The sequence below is a fragment of the Equus przewalskii genome, chromosome 2 (genome assembly GCF_037783145.1).
Source record: "Equus przewalskii isolate Varuska chromosome 2, EquPr2, whole genome shotgun sequence".
Classification (NCBI taxonomy): domain Eukaryota; kingdom Metazoa; phylum Chordata; class Mammalia; order Perissodactyla; family Equidae; genus Equus; species Equus przewalskii.
In genome coordinates, this window is record NC_091832.1 from 15,486,765 (window position 1) to 15,508,757 (window position 21,993).

The window sequence follows — 21,993 nt, forward strand, 5'->3', positions numbered from 1 at the left end:
GGGGCAAACCTCCTGGTCATGCGCTGTCCGGCCTGGGAGGCGGGGCTTCACTCGGGGGCGGGGCCCCAGGGGTGGGACTCCGGCCTTCGTGGCTGATGACGAGCGGTCCGTTAGGTCTGAGGAGGCAATGGCGGCACGGGCGTTGAGGCTGCTGACCACCCTGCTGGCCGTCGCCGCAGCCGCCTCCCGGGCGGAGCTGGAGTCCAAGGCGGGATGGGACATGGCGGCGCCTGATCTGCTCTTCGCCGAGGGCACTGCGGCCTACGCGCGCGGGGACTGGGCCGGGGTGGTCCTGAGCATGGAGCGGGCGCTGCGCTCGCGGGCCGCCCTGCGCTCCCTCCGCCTGCGCTGCCGCACCCGGTGTGCCGCCGACCTGCCGTGGGAGCTGGACGCCGACTCGCCCCCGAGCCCGGCGCAGGCCTGGGGCGCCGCCGCCCTGCACGACCTGCGCTTCTTCGGGGGCCTGCTGCGCCGCGCCGCTTGCCTGCGCCGCTGCCTGGGGCCGCCGGCAGCCCACTCGCTCAGCGAGGAGCTGGAGTTGGAGTTCCGCAAGCGGAGCCCCTACAACTACCTGCAGGTCGCCTATTTCAAGGTGCAGACCTGCCCGGGCTCGGGCGGCTGGGGTCCTTCTGGGCGTGGTTGCAAGCGATCCGGGCAAACTTGGGGGGCCAGGAAAGTGTCCGCGGAGAGGGAAGGTGGCCTCCTGGCCAGGGAGCTCTCCTCGGATCCAGGGAGAGCAGGGACCCTGCCGGGAGACTTGTCTCGCCTGGCTCTCGTAGGGAGATGGTAACCCCAAAGGTCCAGCCTAGGGGATAAGGCACGGACCGAGCAAAACCGGCCTTGCGTTCCCCCGGGAGGACCCCTAGAGCGGCAGCTTGGGTCTCTCATCCTGATTTCATTGTAAGTGTCCGAGTGAGAAGCTGGGACCTTTCTACAATATCCTCCTTCCGGTTCATTTTTCAGTGATGCTTTTCCTGCTGCCCGAAAGCAGCAGCTCTCTTTCAGGCCGTGAGGTTGCCACGTCGCCAGTAGGGGCTGTCTGGCCACTCCCTGTGAGGGACCCTCTGGCTATTCTGTCCGGTTTCCAAAGAAAATGAGTATTTTTAGGAATTCCAGAGTGGCTTAAGTCCAAGTGTATATGTGGATTTGGAGCGCTCCTGGCTTGTGCGGTGATGATGATGGTAGCCAGCACAGACTTCCAGGCATTATTTTATGTACATTGTGTCTGTTAATTCATTTGCACAGATCCTGGCAATATCTATTCTGTAAGGTAGATATTATCATTAGCCTCATTTTATTGGGGGAGATAAAAGAAGAAGGAGCTGTACTGATTATCTATAATATCCATAGCTTAACAGACTTTCAGTTCAACCTAAAGAGAGACTTGGAAAATCTTGGGGACCTCAGATTTCCACCTCTCCACAAGCATTTTGCTTACACAGTTCTGCTCCATTCCTCCCAGTTACTCGGATGAATACTGGGCCTGAAAGCAAAATGTTAGGCTATGTCTTTGGTCATGTCACTTAACAGCACTTCTTAAAACTCTTTGACAAACATTTATTGAATACCGACTACATTCCAGTTGTTGTACAGGTAATTAAAAGGTTTGACTAGATATGTTTTTGTTTTGTCTTGCTTTGCTGTTGAGAATCGCCATAGGAAGGACTGCATGTGTACATAGGTCTGTGAGAGCACAAAGGAGGGAGAATCTAGCTTTGTCTCAGAGAAATTAGACTTGAAAGAAGAGATGACATTTGAAGCTGATCCTAAATATTGCTAGAGGAAAGGGAGGGTAGCCATTCTAGATAGAGTGAGGCCGGACTGGGAAGAGAATTCTGCAGGCCTCAGGGAGCCATCCTCAGAATTGGGTTTTAGAATGCCACTTCTGGGAGCCACGTGGAATAAGCTTTGGAAGAAGGAGAACGTGGTGGCAGGGTGAACCATTAGGAGATCAATGCAGTTGTCCACACAAGAGAAGGAAAGTCGGTGCCTCGGTGCTTAGGGAGTAAAGAAGGGCTGGGGTGGAGTGAGGAGTGAGGAGCTGGGGGAGAACAGAGAAAGGCAAGCGCAGTGCTGTAAGACAGGGGAGGGAATAGCACCATAACAGGGATAGACTTGGGGGAATTTCTCATTTTAAAATTAAGGAAACTGGGGTACTGAGATGGGGATTATTGGCCTTGGGTCACCTAGCTATTTTAGGGTCGCAGGCCAAGGCTGACTTCTTGTTTACTGTGCATTTACTAGTGCTGATGACCAGAAAAGAAAAAATATTTTCTTAGCTTATTAATAATATGCTAATATTTACAGTTACTGAGCTGACACTTATTGAACACCTGGCACCATGTGTTAGAAGCTGCGTATATGTCACCTCGGTTAACCTTCCCTGCAGTCCTATGAGGCAGCAAGTGATATCTTCAGATGACAGTTTAGGGAACTGAGTTTAGAAAGTAAACTTTAAGTAACTTGTCTACAGCCCCAGCAATTAAACCTAGATTTGTCACCGGTCTGTCTGACACCACAGCCCATGTAGTTAATCACTAGGTCATCAGTGGTTTATTTTGGATTCTGTGTATGAACTGTGTCACTTTGACAAGCTGGAGTCCGTTGCTATGAGCGTTACTGTGGCCTGTAGCACATTTTTCCCCCCTCAGATTTCTGTGTAGCCACTTGTTTTAACCTCATGAGTCCGGGGCCTTGAGTCAGAAGATGCCATGTCTGGATTTGGTATAGGACCTTAGGATTTTTCAGTGACCCACCTTTTACATGAATCTGTCAAAAAACACTTATTTTGTGCAAAAACAAAGGCATTTTCTAGGCAAATTCTTAGGTATGGTCTAATTGTGAACTGCTCTTTCTCCCATACCCCTAAATCCTTGAAGCCTGAGGCTGTCTTCAGCTCAGTTGCTACATCTGAATCTTGAGAATATGTTATTTGGGCAGTAGTCTTCCGTGACATGCCCCCTACAATACGACCTTTGTTTTAAAATAGAAAGTTTACACTGCTGAAGCGTTACCTTCTGTAGTTTGGGGACCCCTTAGCCTGATTTGAAAAATAGCTGAAAATCTGCCCAGGGCCCAGTGCTAATCTCTGGTATGTAGTTCCTGCAGTAGGTGTGTTTTTTGGGGCTGGCGGGAGCTGGGGCATGGTTTGAGTGGAAGGCTCAGGAAGGCTGGGATTTCCTGTTTACTGTGGACTGCACATTTGGACACAAACCTTCAGGGTTTGGGTGTGAGAATTATGTTCTTGTGCTTCGTTCTTAGATAAACAAGTTGGAGAAGGCCGTAGCAGCAGCACACACCTTCTTCGTGGGCAATCCCGAGCACATGGAGATGCGTCAGAACCTAGACTATTACCAAACCATGTCTGGGGTGAAGGAGGCCGACTTCAAGGATCTTGAGGCCAAACCCCATATGGTGAAAAAACTTGATCCCCTTCTCTCTCTTTTTATCAAAGTCACGTTTACTAGGGTTGTTTTCTGATTCCAGAAGCAACGTGTGTTCATTGAACAACATTAGAAAAATGCAGATAAGTACAAAACAGAAAGTGATCTTCTATAATACTGCCACCTTAAGAGAACCAGTGGTTGATATTTTGGCCAATTTTTTTGTCTTCTATATCTAATTTTTAACCTGATTTGGTGCCGTATTGTCTGTGTATTTTTCATCATCCTTTTTGAATTAACGTCATGAGCCCTTTCTCACGCCTTCAGATTTTCTTTGAATCCCCTGAGCCAGCAGGAAATGAGGCCGCCTGTGAAGGTGGCCGTGGGCAAGGAGAGAGGGTTGTCTGTGGCCTGCATTTGAGTACCCCTTCCTCCCAGTAGCACGAGTTTCGACTGGGAGTACGACTCTACTCCGAGGAGCGGCCACAGGAAGCCGTGCCCCACCTAGAGGCAGCGCTGCGCGAGTACTTTGTGGCCGACGAGGAGTGCCGCGCCCTCTGCGAAGGGCCCTATGACTATGATGGCTACAACTACCTCGACTACAACGCCGACCTCTTCCAGGCCATCGCAGGTGCGTGCTGGGAGCCAGCCCTGGCCAGGCCTGCCTGGGCTCCAAGGGCAATGTCGTGATAATACAGATGCAGCATCTTCGGCCTCATTCTCGAATTTCTTTAAATCTGGGAACCTGACTGAAAATTGCTTCCTCTAGAATTTGTTCATCTTAACCAGACTTTTCATACTGAAGGTTGGCCTTATGGGTATTCCCCCTCTTTGATTCCTTTCAGATCATTACATCCAGGTCCTCAGCTGTAAGCAGAACTGTGTCACTGAGCTTGCTTCCCACCCAAGTCGAGAGAAGCCCTTCGAAGACTTCCTCCCATCGCATTATAATTACCTGCAGTTTGCCTACTATAACAGTAAGGCCTGCTTTCCTCTTTCCTGGCAGCTTTTAACTAGGAAGCCAAAAGCAAGGTAGGCAGGGACTATGACCACAGGGCTTCTTCAACATGTTTGGCTTCTCTCTGTGGCTCTGGGAGGTACCTGGGGGCCTTGTCACAAGCCACCGCCCTGGAAGCTGCTACCAACAGCCCAAAAAGCTGGGATAGGGAGACTCTAGGACCTCTCTCTCTTGCCCCTTCTATAACGTTTATAATCTGATTTTGCCCCTGAATTAAGTTGCAGTAAAGGCAAGGGTAGTACCACTTCACCCAGCTCACAGCACGTTTCCTAGCCCTTCTCCCTAGCACGGCACTGATGCTCTCTGGGCGAGGGGCTGTCCATATCCAGAAAGCAGCAAGTCAGCAGATCTTATACTGTGTTTCTACTGTGTGCTAAGCGTTACAGGTGTTCAAGAGTAAACAATATATATACTTAGTTGAGGAGACTGACACATGTCAACAAGAACCATTCTACCAAAGAGGCAGTCTGCTATTGTAATCTTCCCCTTCTGAAAATCCATAGGGGAAAAAAGATAGAAAGACAGGGGAATATTCCGGAAATTGGCCTAATGATTGGGAATATTGGGGCCAATGTTTGAATTATCTGACAACACTGTGCACCTTAGAATCAATTATATATTCTATCTGTATTCTATAACTTCTCCCCCTAAATCAGACAGGCATGTTCTGTAGCCGGTGGTGTCTTGTTGTGCCATCATTGCTTGAGCTGTGCTGACACTGAACATTAGTGGTTCCTGGTACCCAGGGTTAGACTCTTTCTTCTCAGCCATTTTTTTTTGCTTTGCAGTTGGGAATTATACACAGGCTATTGAGTGTGCCAGGACCTTTCTCCTCTTCTTCCCCAATGACGAGGTGATGAACCAAAACCTGGCCTACTATACAGCTATGCTTGGAGAAGAACAAGCCACAACCATTGGTCCCCGTGAGGTGAGAGACTTCCGTTAGTTAGGGCAGCGCCAGCTGAACGCAGAGGGCAGAGAGTGGGGTAGAGGAGGAGGAGCCCGCATTGCCTGGGCTGGGTAGGGGCAGGGTGCCGGGGGTGTGAGTGCACGGCCACACCTGTCACTCAGAGAACATGGGAGCACAGGAAGCAAGGGGAGCCTAATTAACACTATCTGGGCCTAGAAGTCTGTTCTATGGGCTAGCAGGGAAAAGCAGAACTGCACAGCAGCCATGTTCTTTCCCTTTTCTGGTGCCCCATACTTTGAGACTTAACGCCATTTGGCCAAGATCTATCATTTTTTACTTCATGATAAATTTTTTTTTCCATTCACCTGTTTTCTGTCTCTGTTTTCCTCCCTATCCCCTCTTCTTTCTGCCATTGTCTGATCTCTCCCTCTTTCAGCACTATTCCCAAGAAATAAGAGAAAAGTCTAGATAATACAAAGACTAAAGTGGAATGCACTGAAATGTTAACAGTGGTTATTTCTGGGTGCTGGAGTTATGGGTGATTTTTCTGTTTTGCTCATTCATATTTTCTAAATTCCCTGCAGTGAATGGGTATTATTTTTATAATTAAAAACATGAAAATTCTCTGTTTTTCACGTAATGAAATTTGAGCCTTGATATTCATACGTAAGCCCTGCACAGACCCTAGACCCTGTCCCTCTTGAGCCCAGAACAGTGATGTGGATTTGCAATCACTAGTCTGGGCTCAAGTCCTGGCTCCTCCACTTACTAGCTGTGTGATCCTTGGCACATTGTGTAGGATCTTAGGCACTCTGCATTGCTCCTCTGAGTCTGAGTTTCTCCTTCTCTAAAATCAGATTGTGGTTCTTGCTCTGTCTGCAACACAGGATGAGGGTGAGGGTCAAATGTGGCAGTGGGCTGACAGGCGCGGTACACGTGTGTCCAGTGTGTTGTGTGCACAGGTGGCATCGCAGGGGTCTTGCTGATGGTACACGGGTAGCAGGTGGCCAGTTTTCTCACCTCTAACCTCAGCCACCTCCTGAAACAGGGGTGGCTTATCACTGTGGCCCTCAACCACTTGTGTCCTGCTGGCCTCTCCCAAACCCCATCTACATTCTGTGTAAAATGACTGTAACTTTGGACCAATTTTTCATTCTGTCGAAAGAAAAAATGGTAATTAGCTACAGTTACCCCAGAGGCTACTCAGTTGGTTATGCAACAAATATATTGGACAAATGTAGGGGGTGAGAAAGCAGGCACACCCCTGCACTGTTGGGGGGGGCTGTCAATTGCACTGTTCATTTAACCAGAAGTTCGACGGCTGGGATTTCTCCTGCAACCGTACCGCACAGCACGCTGAGGTACATGTGCACAGATGTGCATCAAAACATCGCTGCTAAAAGCAAAAAAACTGGAAACAAGCTAAATACTGTCAATTTGGGGACTGGTTAAATTGTGGTACATTCATTCAATGACATACAAGACAACTCTTATTGCATAAGTAGATTACTATGCAGCAACACGAAATTGTCTCCATGATAGAATTTTAGGTCAAGAAAGAAGATAGAGAACTGTAATTATATTATATCCTATTTATGTTTTTTTATGCTACATATATATTTTTTTAATTTTCTGGACAGATTGATAAGAAACTATTAATTGGGATTGCCCCTGAGGCACAGGCCTACAGGTTAGGGGTGGGGAGGGAGACATGAATGTTTCTATGTATGTCTGTTGATACTCTGTGGATTTCCTTTAGCTTTATATGATTACTTTCGTGTCCTTTTGAATGCTATCCAAAACACACCTTAGAAAGGCATATAATCCAAAATTTCTAGAACAGTGAAGAGAATGTAATAGTAGACGTGCGTGCAGGCTGTAGTGGAAGCAGGGAGGGGAAGTCATCAGCCAACTGGAGAATTAGGGAAGGCTTCGCAGGAGGAAGTGGTGTTGACATTCGGTTTTAAAAGCCTCCAGTAGGTGATTGAGGCAGGGAAGGGCCTTTTAGACAGAGAACAGCAGGTGCAAACAACCTGGACAATTGTCACAAATAAGTGGAAGGTGGTACTGCGGAGTTACAAGAGGTGAGGCCTGGGAGGGTCAGATTTTGCAGGATTTAGAGTGCCCCGCCAGAACCTTGGACTCTATTCCATGAGGTGATAAGCCCTGGAAGAGTTCCAGGCAGGAGCCTGACAAGATGTGGTGGGGCAGGGCTCAGAAGGGGAGGGAGCTGGAAACAGGAGAGCAGTTGGAGGCGATGGTGGTGGTGCAGAGGAGAGCCTCCGAGGCCTGAGTGAGGCAGTGGCTAGAAGGGGGGAGCTGACTAGGTGGAGGAAGGAGCTGGAACTGGCAGAACCTGAGGGTTTTCTTCTCTCCTCCTTCCTCTTCGTATCCACTTAGGCACCAAGTTCCCAGTGTGGGAGACACATGCAGCATGCTGTCCACTAGCCCAGGAACACCCAGCTGGAGCAGAGTGCTTTCCCCACAGGTCTTCTGGCCTGCCTGGACTCCAGCCCAGGGTGCCTCATTTTTCCTCTGTTCACTGGGAGAAATAGGCAGATGACGTGGCAGTCACAGACTTCCCATTCTGGTTGTTGCTGTTGAAAATAACCATGCTTCAAATGTGTGTGCCATTTTATACTTTACAAAATTCTTTCATAGCTTTTATTTCATTTGATTCTCCTAACCACCCCGTGAGGTGGGGCCACCAACGTACCCTGAAGGAAAAAACCAAGGCTGGCTCTTCGTAGCTCTGGAATCCCGAAAGTCCCCGCAGAACTAATCCTTCCCCTGCCGTCCCTCTCCTGTGGAGACCGGTTACCTTGCAGTTGTCCTCTCTGGCCACTAGATGGTGACCACCTGGATTTGAGATGGCACTTCTGGTCTCTTTGTCTTGCTCGGTGGAGACCTTTTCTTTTCCCCCCTAATTAATGAGTCTAGGGAAGGAAGGGAAAACAAGCCCATGTGGTGAATCTACCACTTTTAACCAGAACTCCCCCTTCTAGAAAGAAAGTAACAAACGTTTGTTGAGCCCTGTTCCCGGCCAAGCGCTGCGCTGTGTTTACACCCATCATCTCACCCAGTCCTCGCAGCCGCCCTGGGAAGTGGGTGCCACTCTTTCCATTTTAAAGACAAGGACATTTAGTCTCCAGGAGATGAGGGAACTCGCCCAGTGGCCTGTGGTGGTGGCAGTGCCGACTCGAATCTCTGCTTCCCTGCTTTTTTCCTTGTACCCGCACAGTTCCTGACACAGAGCTGATGCTCAACAAGTCAGTATTGAATGAATAAATGGTGGAAGTGGGATTTGCTCCCTAGCAGCCTCCTAGAGTGGTGGAGAGGGCTCAGTGAGATAACGTACCTAGCTGGGTGCCTAGAACTTGGTGAGGGAAGCTAATCATTTAAAGTCCTTAGGAGAAAATGTCCATCTTCCTCTTGGGTAAATATAATAGATGATATAGGACTCCTTGACACCTTTAGCATTTGCCCTACTGCCCTCATCTTTTATTTCAACTGATGATGCCTTCTTTGTCTTTTCTTTCCTTCTGCTGCTTGGATACTAGCAGGGCACCTAGGGACAGATGTGACCCTGGAAGGTACCTAGTTTCCCTGCCCTGGGTAAGCCCTACCTGTGGGCACACGTGGGGAGGGCCAGACGCCACACCCGTTGCTCTGGCTGCAGCTGCCCAGCTCAGGGAGGGATACGGTCTGTTCACGGTCCCAGGGGAGGCAGGTGGCATAGTGCAAAGCACGTGGGCTTTAGGGCTGGAGAGACCTGGGTTTGACTGTAGGTCCCTGCTCTACCATTTCCTATAGTGTCACCTTACACAAGTCGCATATCCCCTCTGCACCTCAGTGTCCTCGTCTGTAAAATGAGGATAATATTATCAACCTCAAAGGTGACTGTAAAGATTAAATCAACAACACACGGGTCACCTAGGTTTCCTTCCTGAGTATTGAACTCCTGTAGAAGTCAAGGAATTTTCCAGGACTGGCCCCGGGGTGTAGTGATTAAGTTGGGCACACTCTGCTTCAGCAGCCTGGGTTCGTGGGTTCAGATCCCAGGTGCGGACCACTCATCAGCTGTGCTGTGGTGGCAACCCACATATAAAATAGAGGAAGATTGTCAGAGATGTTAGCTCAGGGCTACTCTTCCTTGGCAAGCAAAAAAAGAAAAACAGAAGGAATTTTCCTTCTTTGAAGAAAATTTCCACATCGCCTGGCATCATCAGATTTTCTGTCTCAGAGATTAATGGGGGCTGGCAGGGGAAGGAAGGGGGCTTTTTCCCTTCAAGGGAAGCCTGGCTCTGCCACCCTCATAGGTACTGCTTGTGCCAGGCAAGAGGAACCTTCAAGCACAGAAGTGAAACTTTCATCCCAAACTGGGGAACAGACACGCTAGTGCTGGTGGGAGAGGAAGTCTCAGGTCACACTGGAGCAACCGTGTAGAATGCTGGGGCACCCCGGGAGTTAGCAGACAGGGCTGAGTTGCAGTGCATTCCTTCCACTGTGTTTCCTCAGCGTGCCCAGGAGTACCGACAGCGAAGCCTGCTGGAGAAAGAGCTGCTCTTCTTCGCTTATGATGTCTTTGGAATCCCCTTTGTTGATCCGGTGAGCCAGGGTGCAGGAGCTGGGGGGAGGGAGAGAGTGAGGAGGGCAGGGGATGGAGGTGAGTGGTACACAGTGTGACCCTGGGGAGAAAACTGTTAGGGGGTTTAGCCAAATGTGGGAGCTGTGGAAGCTGTGGACAGGAGACAGAGGAAGACATGGGGGAATTCTGGGCAGCTGGCTTCAGGTGACTTTGTTCAAAGACCTCTCGCTTTATCTCCTGAGAGGAGGCAGATGATAAGGTGGATTTTCATGTAGGTCCTAATCTATGCATCGAGACCTGGAAGATTAGGTAGGTCACCCTACAGTGTTCATTTCTTCCTGAACTGCTTTTAGGACTCATGGACTCCTGAAGAGGTGATTCCCAAGAGATTGCAAGAGAAACAGAAGTGAGGACCCTGAAGAAACTGCATGATTGGATCGGTCTGATGAAGCACTGAGGCTTCCTGAGCCCAGGCAGATGTGGACTCCTGGCAAGGGGTGGGCAGGCCCAGTGTGGGAGGTTGGGGTGGGAGCCAGGGCCAGCCCCGGGATACAGTCCTCAGGGTGGCTGTGCTCACAGGTCAGAACGGGAAACAGCCGTCCGTATCTCCCAGGAGATTGGAAACCTCATGAAGGAGATTGAGACCCTTGTGGAAGAGAAGACCAAGGAGTCGCTGGATGTGAGCAGGCTGACCCGGGAAGGTGAGAGGACAGAGCTCAGGGCCACCTGCAGCATTGTGGAGGCAGCAAGGCGGGTCATCCCCGTGTTAGCTGGGCAGCACCCCCCACCCCCCAGCAGTACCACGCTCACCCTGGGCCAGCCTTGGGGTCTGAGCCAGCACGGGTCAGGGCTTATCCTCACCTCGGCATCCTTCCAACTCTCAACAGGACTTCCACCTGGAAAGAGCGCTGAGAACTGGCCTTTGGTTAAGAAATAAGACTCCTGTGTCACAGTAACACTAGTTTAGTTCACTTCAGGAAGTATTTATAGGACGAAACTCATCTTGGCTCCCTACTGCCAAGCTCTTTTCTCCCAACTTCCGTCATTCGTCCCGTTACCACTCAATCTTGAGGTCTCCTTTGCTCCTCCTCGCCTCCAGTCCTCCAGGGAGGCCTACCGTTATGACTCTGCTCTGTTTCTCAGCTCTCTCCCCAACCCTTTTCTTGTCCTCCTGTCTGTGCTCCTTTCCTCTTCGAGCCCGTCCCTGCCCCTTCTCACATAGGGGCTAGACCAGTCTTGCAAACCCAGGGACTCTGACGCCATCTCCCTGCCTCCCCTTCAACTGTACGTTCTGCTCTTCTCCCGTTTGTATCTTCTCTTCTCCCACACTGGGCTGCTCCTGTGCCTTGAGCCTTTCTGTGCCCACAAGTCTTTGTTTATGCCTGTCCCTCCTCCTAATACACTTCGCATCATCTCTGCCTGTGAGGCATCAGATACACCCTACAAAGCCTCCTTTTTCTTTCTGAGGAAGATTAGCCCTGAACTAACATCTGTGCCAGACTTCCTCTATTTTGTATGTGGGACTCCACCAGAGCATGGCTTGGTGCGTGGAGTAGGTCCGTGCCTAGGATCTGAAACCATGAATGCAGGCCACCGAAGCAGAGTGTGCCGAATTTAACCACTATGCCACCAGGCCCACCCCCATACAAAGCCTTTCTTAACCTTCTGGCCCATCAGGCTCCCCTCCCTCTTTCTGCTGAACTTCCAAGGCACTTTTGCTTATACTTTCACAAGGTCTGCCTTGTGCTGGTTATTTGCATAATTGTTGGAGCAGGTGCTGTCTTCAGGTGTTCGTCCCTCCCCTTGTCTGGCGCAGTGCCTGGCACGTGCTGAGGCCCCAGTAAGTAGACGGAGTTGAGCTGAGTCTCGCATGCGTCCCCAGCACAGAGATACCATGAGAGACAGAAGAGTGCAAGGTTGGCCTTTGCTCTACAGTTGCTCAAATCCACAGTGATTAATTTAACAAGATTAACATGTGAAAAGAATTTGTCCAGCCCCCTGTGTTTTCAGAGTGCTTTCACGCTGTTATTTCTCTTGATTCTTGTAACTGCCTGGGCGGTGAGTTGGGCAAATTGTAAGATCCTCATTTTAAAAAAATGAGGATGAGGATGAGGAGGATGATATGATGGTGGTTAAACTTTTGAGCACTTACTATGTGCCAAGTATTGTGCTAAGTCTTTCACTTGCCTTCGTGTTCTTTGCGTCAAACAGGCATCACACTTATGAGGTAGATGCCATTTTCCAGATGAGAAAATTAAAGCTCAGGGAGGTTAAGTAACTTGCCAAGGTCACACAGCTGTGAATTGGAGGATCCGGGAGTCAAACCCAGTTCTTTCTGATTCTGGAGCTCGGGTGTTAGGAATGTGTTACGATATTTTCTCAACATTTTGTGAAGGCCCCAGCGCCAGCAGCTATTTGGGAGTGGAGCTGGGACTAGCACTTGGATCTCCTGTGCTTCAGCTCCGAGTTCTGTCCTCTGGATCACCCCACTTTGGGAGAGTCCGCATGGGAGATTTCCCTGGTGAACAGGAAACAGCTGGAATTTCTGTTCCTTACAGGGCTGCAGTCTCCGATGGAGAGTGTCCGGACAGAATTACTGCTGGGTTTAGCCCCGTCTTGTCATTGCTTTGCAGGTGGCCCCCTCCTCTATGAGGGCATCAGTCTTACCATGAACTCCAAAGTCTTGAATGGCTCCCAGCGGGTGGTGATGGACGGCGTCATCTCTGACGATGAGTGCCGGGAGCTGCAGAGACTCACCAACGTAAGCGGAACAGTGACCCCCTGCTCCCTGGGGGCCCAGCCTCCCCTACTGTGTGCCTCTTGGGTGCTGAGGTTTGCCCGGCTCCTGCTGGGAGCACTCGACCCCTCAGACCTCAGCCGCCCTGACTGACTCCGCCTGCTTTTTGGGCCTCATAGGCAGCAGCAACTTCAGGAGATGGCTACCGGGGCCAAACCTCCCCACACACCCCCAACGAGAAGTTCTACGGTGTCACTGTCTTCAAAGCCCTCAAGGTAACGTCAGTCCTCAGTGTTCTGGAGTGTGGAGTGGGGAGGAGTTGGGGACGGTGGAGGAAGGTAAAAGGTGTCTGCCTGCAGACGTTCCAGCTGCCTCGGAGGAGGGGTGGATTCAGCGGGGGTCCTGCCCATTAGACCAAGTGCAGTAACGGAGGCGAACAAGACAAGGCTGACTCCCAAAGCTGGGAGGGTGCATTCTGGAGAACGGCTGCCCTTCTGAGCAGGATGCACAAATTACTCACCAAGAGAAGTGGGAAGGAAGGGGAGAGCGTCATCTGGGAGGGGCGTTATACGTGGGAAGCAAAGAGACTGCACCTTCGGCGGTGGATGAGGAGTGGGCCTGGCGCCTCGGTGGTCTCTGTCGGCCGACAGAGGGGCGTTGAGGGCATTCTGAACCCGGGTCTCCTTGCAGCTGGGACAGGAGGGGAAAGTCCCTCTGCAGAGCGCCCACCTGTACTACAACGTGACAGAGAAGGTGCGCCGCATCATGGAGTCCTACTTCCGCCTGGACACCCCCCTCTACTTCTCCTACTCCCACCTGGTGTGCCGCACCGCCATTGAAGGTGGGCCTCCTTGCTCCCCACAGCCTTCACTGAGCACATGCTGGGCCCGGGCACTGGCTGGGTGCTGAGGACGGGGGAAGAACAGGATACAGTCACGTCGTCCTCATTGGGGAACCGACGTAAACAAATAAGTCACAACCCAGTGCAAGAGGTACAGCAGAGGAGGTTACAGCCCGTCTCCACAGGGAGCCTGGAGGGCTTCTCAGAGGAGGTGATGACTGAGTGCAGGATGAGTAGGGGTTGTGGAGAATACGAGGGGATGGGGGACGTTCAAGCGAGAGAGAAGAGCCTGTGCAAAGGTCTGGAGGCACCGGGCAACCCGGAGGTGGGGAAATAAGAAAGCTGCCATTTCTGGAGAGTAAGGCTGAAGGGGGAGCAATCAGACAAGGCTGATGCAGTCCTCAGAAGCCCCATCAGGGAGAGCTACATTCAAGGGTGGTTATCCTGTGGGCTGGTGGTTCTCAAGGATGGTACTGGGCTTACAGGTGTCTTTAGATCAATCATGAGCTTTGTTGCAAGTTCTCTGTCACTAGTTGTTAAATGCCAGGTTTGTGAGAGATCTACCTGTTTTACAAGTCGGAGCAGATTTGAGCTTGTTCCTCTCTCCCTCTCCTTCTCTCACACTCCCTTTTGCTTTCCTGAGGAGGGGCAAGGAACGGCCCATGCTCCAGGCATCATACGTGGCCCACAGCCGGATCCGTCATGCGTGGCCTTCAGAGGGCCCCTGGTGCTGATGGGTGGCAGAGATTAGGGGGCTTCACTCTCCCTCAGAATGTTTGCATCCTTCAGAATCTGGGCATGCCCGAAGGAATAGGCCAGACACGCAGCCAGCAGCTGGACGTGTCCCGGGGCCTCAGGGTGGAGGCACACTGGGGCGAGGGCAGTGGAAGCCAGGAAAAGTCAAGCAGAGAAGGGCGCGGGGAGGCCTTCTTTTCACAAGGTCAGTTTTGCTGCTGCGGGTCGAGAGATTTGGGAATTTGGAGAGCGTGGATCAGAGGAAGGGAAGCTTGTCAGCCGTGACCGTGGTGGGCAAGAACGAAGGCCTGAACTCAGCAAGTGGCAGCAAGAGGAAAACAGAGAAGACGAGGTGGAGGAGGTGGAGGGACAGGGCCTGGTGGCTGGACAAGTGGGGACGGACGGGAGGATCTAGCGTGACTTGATGGTGCCGCCAGCCTGACAGGTGTGCAGGAGGTTTGTGCTGCGGGACGATGCATTCGCTGTCGTGAACGCCGTCTGCCTGGCATTGTACAGTCAGCCCTGTCTGTCCTCTTTCATCACCGTTCATCCTCCGGTGTTCTCCACTCGCCCCTAGACCCCTGCTGACCTCAACTCTTTGCCTTTGCTCTTCTCTGATCCCCTCATGCCATCCCCACCTTATCCCCCACTGGAGGGTTGAGTCTCACTGTGCCCGCAGCCTGCGGACCTACAGACTCCTCGTTTTCAGTTCCCTGGGTGCTCCTCTGATGGACATGCTAGCCAGAGCCAGGGTTCTGCCGTTCAGTCCTGGACCTGCCCTTGGTTAGGGCCCCACAGCCCTGCCGCTGCCCCTGCTCACCCCACCAGGGACCTTCCCGGGCTGCCTGCAGATTTATTGTGGCCCTAGGCCGCTGGCCCAGCCAGAGATCACTGGGCATTCCCATAGACCCAGACAGATTGGGAGGCACCCTCCTCGTGCCCACAGGAGAGCCATGATATCTCCTGAGGTGCCCCAGCACTAACATGTGTCACCTTGGCCCCAGAGGCACAGGCTGAGAGGAAGGACAGTAGCCACCCAGTCCACGTGGACAACTGCATCCTGAACGCCGAGGCCCTCGTGTGCATCAAGGAGCCCCCTGCCTACACCTTCCGGGACTACAGGTGCCAGCTCTCCCTCTGAGGCCCCCAGGGCCCTGCACTTTGCCCCCTCCCTCAATGCACACACACAGGTTTGGGACCAGCTGTTCCCAGAGTCCAGTCCCTTGTCCCCAGACCCTCTGGACAGGACGTCAGACAATAAGGGAACTTTACAGTGTAGTGATCAGCAGGACAGTGAAAGGTGGATGTGGTACAGAAGTGCCCCAGAGAAGGACGTGGCAGATCTCTGGGGTGAGGGTGGAGTGGTGGGAAGGTTGGGATTTGTGTTTGTGAGGCTTTAGAAAAGGTTCTAGAAAGCTTTCTTCCTGGTTGAGAGCACTTGGAGATGGGGGTACTGGAGCTGTGGGTTGTCTGGGGAGCAGGAGGAGGAGGGGTTCTGTGTTGAGGTGCTCTCTGCCTTTCCCAGTGCCATTCTTTACCTAAATGGAGACTTTGATGGAGGGAACTTTTATTTCACTGAACTCGATGCCAAGACCGTGACGGTGAGTGGACCCTTGTCCCACTCCCTGGGAATCAGAAACCCTCAAAGTGCCAGCACTCCCCTCCCCAAACCAGGGGGCTTTGTGACGTGCCGGTTACTCCTCTGACTGGTCACCTTTTCTCTTCATTCTGGTCTTTGGGAAGCCAGACTGAGGAGCCACCCTCGGTCCTGGACACTGATGCCTCCATGTCTCTTCTGAAGGCAGGTTCCAGGCCTTGTCCTGTGTCCCCTCCTTTTGTCCCCTTTAGGCAGAGGTGCAGCCCCAGTGCGGAAGGGCTGTGGGGTTCTCGTCGGGCACTGAAAACCCGCACGGAGTGAAGGCCGTCACCAGAGGGCAGCGCTGTGCCATTGCCCTGTGGTTCACGCTGGACGCTCGACACAGCGAGCGGGTGAGAGCCGGTGGTGCTGCGGTGACTGTCCCTGGAAGGGCCCCCTTCTGCTTCCTGCTCCTCCGGATCCCCTTGCCAAGGGCTTAGACAGGAAAGGAGCCCTGGGCTGGGGAGTGCAGAAGGATTCCTCGCTCCAGCCCTGCGTCACCATGGTCACGCTGCCTCTTCCTCCCTGGCCCTTCTTCCTTACTTATAAAAGGGGCTCCAGGTGGGGGGGCCAAGATGGGGAATGAGCCCGGCTCTTGGTGCCTCATTGGGCACTACCTCAGCGCTCCCTGCCCAGATAGGGCCTGCGGGGAAGGAGCTGAGCTGAGAGCCCGCTGAGGAAGAGCCTTCTTGTTCTCTAGGAAGTGGTGCCTGAGAGGTGGTGAGTACCTGCTCCAGAGGCCTCTCTGAATAGTCAGGGGTTTGTCCTTGCAGGACCGGGTACAGGCGGACGACCTGGTGAAGATGCTCTTTAGCCCAGAAGAGATGGACCTCCCCCAGGAAGCCCAGGAGGGCCCCCCCGAACCTGCAGAGGGGTCCCCCTCTGGCAATGAGTCAGGGCACAAGGATGAGCTCTGACAGTGTCCAGCTCACACGTGGACAGGCGATTACACCCACTGTGTGGAACTCTGTCCTCCAGCCTGGCCAGCCCCTGGGGGCCGAGGAGCAGTGGGGAGCTTAGTCTACTGCCCAGCCGAAGGGCCCCTGCTCACGGCCGCCTGCACAGTGCTACTGCTCTTGGAGTGGACATGGCAGGACGGCCCTCTCCCGGCCGGACCTAGCTCAGGGCTCAGGACACAGGCCCAGAGCCACCCCTGGGGGCCAGCACAGGCAGCCGCGTGACAGCAGTACAGTATTTAAGTGTCCGTGTAGACAGCCAAAGAATAAATGATTTGTGTTTTTTTACTCGGTGGTTTGTTCGGAGAGTGGAAATAGGCCATCTGCTCCAGAGGTCTCACTGGATAAAGACTGCTCGGGCAGTGCAGTGCGAGGAGGCCTGGCTCAGTACCTGGCTCAGCCACTTCCTGGGCAGCTGCAGGCCAGACACTTAACCTCAAGGACCTCGGGGTCGTCATCTGTATAATGGGGATCATGATCCTCGCTCTGCCCACCTTCTGGGCGGCTGTGTGGCCCAGATGCAGCATCGGATGTGACAGCGCTGTGTAAACTGGAATGCTCTGGGTGAACGGCAGGGATTATTGCTAAGCACTCTCTGGCAGCTGGCAGCCGTCAGCAGTGCTCTGGCATGCTGCCCTCGTGTCAGCCACATGCGTCCTGCCCTGCCGTCTGGCCTCAGAGTCCCCGGACCTCGGGGCCTCTGTGTGCAGGACAACACACGCCTCCCGGAGACAGAGAGAGAGCAGAACTGGAGATTCAGCTCCTCTGGCCACAAGCCCAGCTCCCTCCCTGGCTTGAGGTGCTGTCGGCTAGTGAGTTTGGGAAGCTGCACTCTGCTCATTTCTTCAGTCAACTGGTATTTCGTTACTGCGCACTGGCTCGGTGCCTGGCACTGGGCATGTGGTAGCACACAAAACAAGCCCCCGCCCTCACTAAGCTGCTGTTTCCGTGGGGGAGACAGGTCACAAACACGTGAATGTGTGGCTGTGGGTGTGTGATCCTGTGAGGTAGAAAAGACAGCACATCAGGGAGGAACGCTAGGACGCTGATGTGGCGGCACAGAGTGGCCACGGAGAGCAGCCGTGAGGTCAGTCTCAGGGGCCTCGTCAGCCACTGTGAGCACCCGGGCTTTGACTCAGTGAGACAGGAGCCCTGGGAGGGTTTTGGGCAGAGGAGTGACGGCCTCCCACTTAGATTTCAAAGGCCTCAGTGGAGACAGTCGGTGGAGGATGGGCTATGGGGGCAGAAATGGAGACAGCAGAGCAGAGGGGAGGCTGCTGAGTAACCCCGGAGAGATGAGGGTGGTGCAGGTCAGGGTGCTGACAGCGAAAAAGGTCAGGTTCTGGATCTGTTTTTGAAATAGAGCCAACAGGAGTTGCTGATGGATTCAATGGTATAAGAAAAAGGAACATCAAGGACTCCAGCCTAAGCACTTGGAAAAATGGAGCCGCCCTTTCCTATGATGGGGAAGACTGCGGGAGAGAGGGTGAGGTAGAAACCAGGAGCTTGGTTTTGCACGTGTTATGCTTAGTTTGAGGAGCCCTTTAGGTATCCAAGTGGAAATATCAAATAGACAGTCAAGTATATGAGTCTGGAGTTCCGGGAGGGGGGAGGTAGGAGCCGTAACTCTGGGAGTCATCATTGGCATGTGGATGGTGTTCAAAGCCAGGAGACTGAGGGCGGTACAGACAGAGGAAGAGTCAGAAGACTGAGTCAGGCTGGAGGACAGCGGGACCCCACAGAGACTAAGACCAGTCGTGAGCAGGGGAAGGTGAGAGGGATGGTGTCCTGGAAGTCGGTGAGAGCCTTTCCTGGAGGCGGGAGTGAGCGGCAGTGTCAAATGCTGCTGAGAGGTTGAGAGGAGAAGAACGGAGAACCCAGGTTTGGGTTTGGCAACGTTGGGATCAGGACGAACTTTAGCAAGCGATGTTTCGGTGAGATCATTTGGACCAAAGATGGGCTGGAGTGAGTTCTAGTGAGGAGGGGAGAATAAGTGGTGAAGGCAGGTGTAGACACCTCTTCTTGGAGTTAGGCTCTACGTGGGGGAGATGTGAGTGAGGGGATGCCTGTCCTTAAGCTGGGAGACAGGACCACGTGTGAGTGTTCACGGGAACGATCCCGGAGAACTGTCCCCACTCCTTCCGTCATTGATGATCCCGCATCCTGTTTGGAGAGAGGACAGTGGTAATGGAAAGAGCATGACCTTCATCCATATGCTGAGCTTGGCCAGACTCTTTTCCACCTTGAGCTGGGGGACCTCCGAGAGTGTTTCCTCACCAGCAACATGGATCACAGTCCTTACCTCCCCGGATGGTGGAGCATGTTAACGAGGGAATGCTCATACGCGCCTGGCACGATGCTTAGCACATAGGAGACACTCGATATTACAGAAACTGATCAGCCTGATTCTGGTCTTCCGGAAGTTTCCACATCAAGGCAGTTGACCTTACACTTTCAACATATGCTAACCACATAGAGACAGCAGACTGTCTCAGCCGAACTCATGAAAGGCCAGATGTTATCAACAGCAACAGGACCCGGATAAGTGCCTATAATTAGGGTGGGTGAGTCGTCCGGAAGCAGGAGGTGGTCGAGGGGTCCAGGCCAAGATGCGGCTGTGACTGCTTGGTTCGTGCTGGTAAAGCACATGCAAGGACATGTCAGCCGTGGGGGAAGTTTGCTTGAGATGAAGGGAGAGCGCCCCTGGAGCGTTGGCCGGGGAGGCAACTCAGCAAGCACCAGAAGATGTGGCCATGGAAGCCCTGGTCTCCTGCACCCCAGGCAGCTGGCAGAGCTCTCAGCAGGGCAGCAAGAGATCCTGTGCACAGGTGGTTTTGGGGGAGGACAGGGTGCCACCAGACAGCCACATGTGCTGAGAGGTGCCCCGCCCTGGGTTAGACGTGGGACACAAAAACAAGGCTTGTGGCAGGGCCTCGAGCTCCAGTCCTCCAGTCCTCGGGAAGGGGGTGACGAACGTGTCAAGTGCTGTGAGTGGAAATCCAAGGAGAGCATTACGGGATCCCAGATGTGGGCGCTTGTCCTGCCTGAGCGGCCAGGGCGGTTGGGGAGCCACATTGCCAGCTGTGCTGCTTTCTGGTTGCGTGGCCCAAGGCAGGTCCTCTCTGTCCCAGCCTGTGGTTCCGCAGGATGTCAGACTCAGGTGGGACAGGGAAACCAGCACCACCATCTCAGCCCTCAGCGTTTCAGTGGTGGCTGCAGAGAATGTGCTGGACGGCAACCAGCTGAATCAGACCCTCCTAACTGGCAGTGGGAGAGGACCAGGGAAAGCGCTCCAGAATTTCCTTGGGAGGGAGGTGAAAGCATTTCATCTTCATACCAGTCGGTCAGTCAATGATCAACACTCCTGAGCGCCCGCTCCCCACCAGGCACTGCCAGGCAGGAAGGGCAGTTGGTCTTTAGCCACAGGTAGTCCACCCACACCCAGGATGAGAGGGCACTAGGGGAGACTCGCCAGGAGGGAGTCTTTCTAGAACAGAGCTTTCATTAGCCACATTTCTTCAGGCATATTGTTTTCCAACAGCACTTCTCACCTGTTATTTGATCCTTGTAAACTGCCTCATCAACCAGACAGAACAAGTGGTATTATCCCTATGTTTAGTGGAGGAACCAGGCCCAGAGAAGCTAAGGGACTTGCCAAATGTCACACAGCTTTTCAGAGGCAGAGGTAAAGCTAGAGCCCTAAGCTTCTTGTAATGCATGTAACAGCACTTTTTACACTGTGAAGTGTGGCGCCCCAGGGCAGTTTCTAGTTAGCTCCTAATGGAGGCTGGGGTGGGACACTGAGCCTTTCTGCGCCCCCACTTGCCTGGGAGTCCCTGGGCTGCAGGGAGCCCCCCACCCCGGGATGGGAGGAGCCCCAGGTGGAGAAGCTCTGCCAGGTTAGGGAACTCCACTCCAGGAGCAAGATCTGAGTCCCAACAGTTCTGGAACATTGGTAAGGGAAGGCCCTCCAGGGACGAGAGGACTGTTTGGTCCAACAGACTCAAAGCCTCAAGTAACAGAAGGTTATAAACAAGAGCTTCAGAGGGAGATGTGAGCATTGTTCCGGATCACAAAGGGGCTCTGGGTGCCAGGGTGAGGGAGGGCTCTGGGGATGCCCAAGATGGAGGAGCCTGCAGGCTTCCTGATGTCTAAGGGCTCAGAGCCCTAAGGCCGCAGAGACTTTGGTCCTGGAGGCAGCTGCGTGACACCAACCAGCTCCCTGCCCCTCTTTGGCTCTCCACTTCCTCATTTGTCAATGGAGGGGGTGTAGTCTGTGGTCTCAAGGGCCTGTGTGGCTCTGACACTCTTTCTGTGTGGCCGTGAAGATCCCGAGGCTCAGAGCTCAGAGACTTGCCTCAGACCTGCTCCTCAGACCAGAACAACCCCTGGGTCTTCCTTACAGAGAGCCACTGCAGAAGGCAGGAGAAGGGGCCCCCACCCAGCCTGGAAAGAGAGCAGGCCTGGCCTTTGGGGAATAACCTGTGCTGAGTGGCTGCCATGTGCTCCATCAACCATCACGACTCCATGAAGCAGACGTCCCCTTTAGAGGTGAGGACGTGGCCTCCACAGCCAGCTCAGGTGTCAGTCACCTCCAAGGAGCACGTTATGGCTGCCCCACCTCTCCCAGTCCTCCCAAGAAAGTCAGAGGTGTGGGTGATCATGGTGCTAACGCCACACAGAGCTGGTGGGAAGGCCTCCCCTGCTTCCTAGCTGGGGGCGGGTTACCTCTCAGCCTCAGCTCCTTCTGGGTGAAGGCACCGCCCCCTGCGAGGTTGCCCTCAGCGTTAGATGGCCAGCACACAGAAAGGGTGCTCACTGTGTTCCCGGGAGTCTCCCTCCCCAATCTGGGCTCCAGCAATCTGCTCCGCTCCCCTAGATCTGACGGTCTCGTCATTGTCTGTGGGAGAAGAATCTGAGTTCAGGACCGACTCCTCTGCAGCTGCTCCAGGACCCACTTGCTTTTCAGGGCCCGCAGGCCGCCGGGAAGCAAGTCTGTGTGTACACAGAGCTGTGTGGCCCTGGCCTTCTCAGCACAGAGGGCTGCAGGGGGGCCCAGCGTTCACAAGTGGAAGCCAGAAGTGGGCACCCCTGACCCCTCAGGGTGGACCACTCCCCCCACTCCTCCCCAGCCCCCTCCTCCTAGCTGGAGTTGCAGGCCATACCAGGGGCCCACGCCTTGGGCGGGC

General features: G+C 53.3%; 1 protein-coding gene across 2 annotated transcripts; it reads left to right on the top strand.

The window, feature by feature from the left end:
• The first annotated feature begins 40 nt into the window (after positions 1-40).
• Positions 41-17,092, top strand: P3H1 (prolyl 3-hydroxylase 1). Of its 2 annotated transcripts, none has more exons than XM_008529735.2 (15): positions 41-592; positions 3,262-3,414; positions 3,825-4,014; positions 4,229-4,360; positions 5,190-5,329; positions 9,830-9,919; positions 10,253-10,305; positions 10,479-10,600; positions 12,533-12,660; positions 12,816-12,911; positions 13,327-13,477; positions 15,217-15,334; positions 15,738-15,813; positions 16,061-16,201; positions 16,622-17,092. In XM_008529735.2, exons 1-15 carry the CDS (start codon positions 128-130, stop codon positions 16,763-16,765), a joined length of 2,199 nt encoding a protein of 732 aa, XP_008527957.2. In that variant the 5' UTR covers positions 41-127; the 3' UTR covers positions 16,766-17,092. The 2 variants fall into 2 exon arrangements, 1 of the variants encoding a protein (XP_008527957.2); XR_011537422.1 differs by having other exon boundaries at positions 128-592; positions 13,327-14,657.
• Positions 17,093-21,993: the final 4,901 nt, after the last annotated feature.

Coding starts and splice junctions, on each gene's coding strand:
- P3H1 (XM_008529735.2), top strand. CDS start 128: ATGGCGGCACGGGCGTTGAGGCTGCTGACCACCCTGCTGGCCGTCGCC. Junction 593..3,261: donor TGCAGGTCGCCTATTTCAAG/GTGCAGACCTGC, acceptor CTTCGTTCTTAG/ATAAACAAGTTGGAGAAGGC. Junction 15,335..15,737: donor TACACCTTCCGGGACTACAG/GTGCCAGCTCTC, acceptor TGCCTTTCCCAG/TGCCATTCTTTACCTAAATG.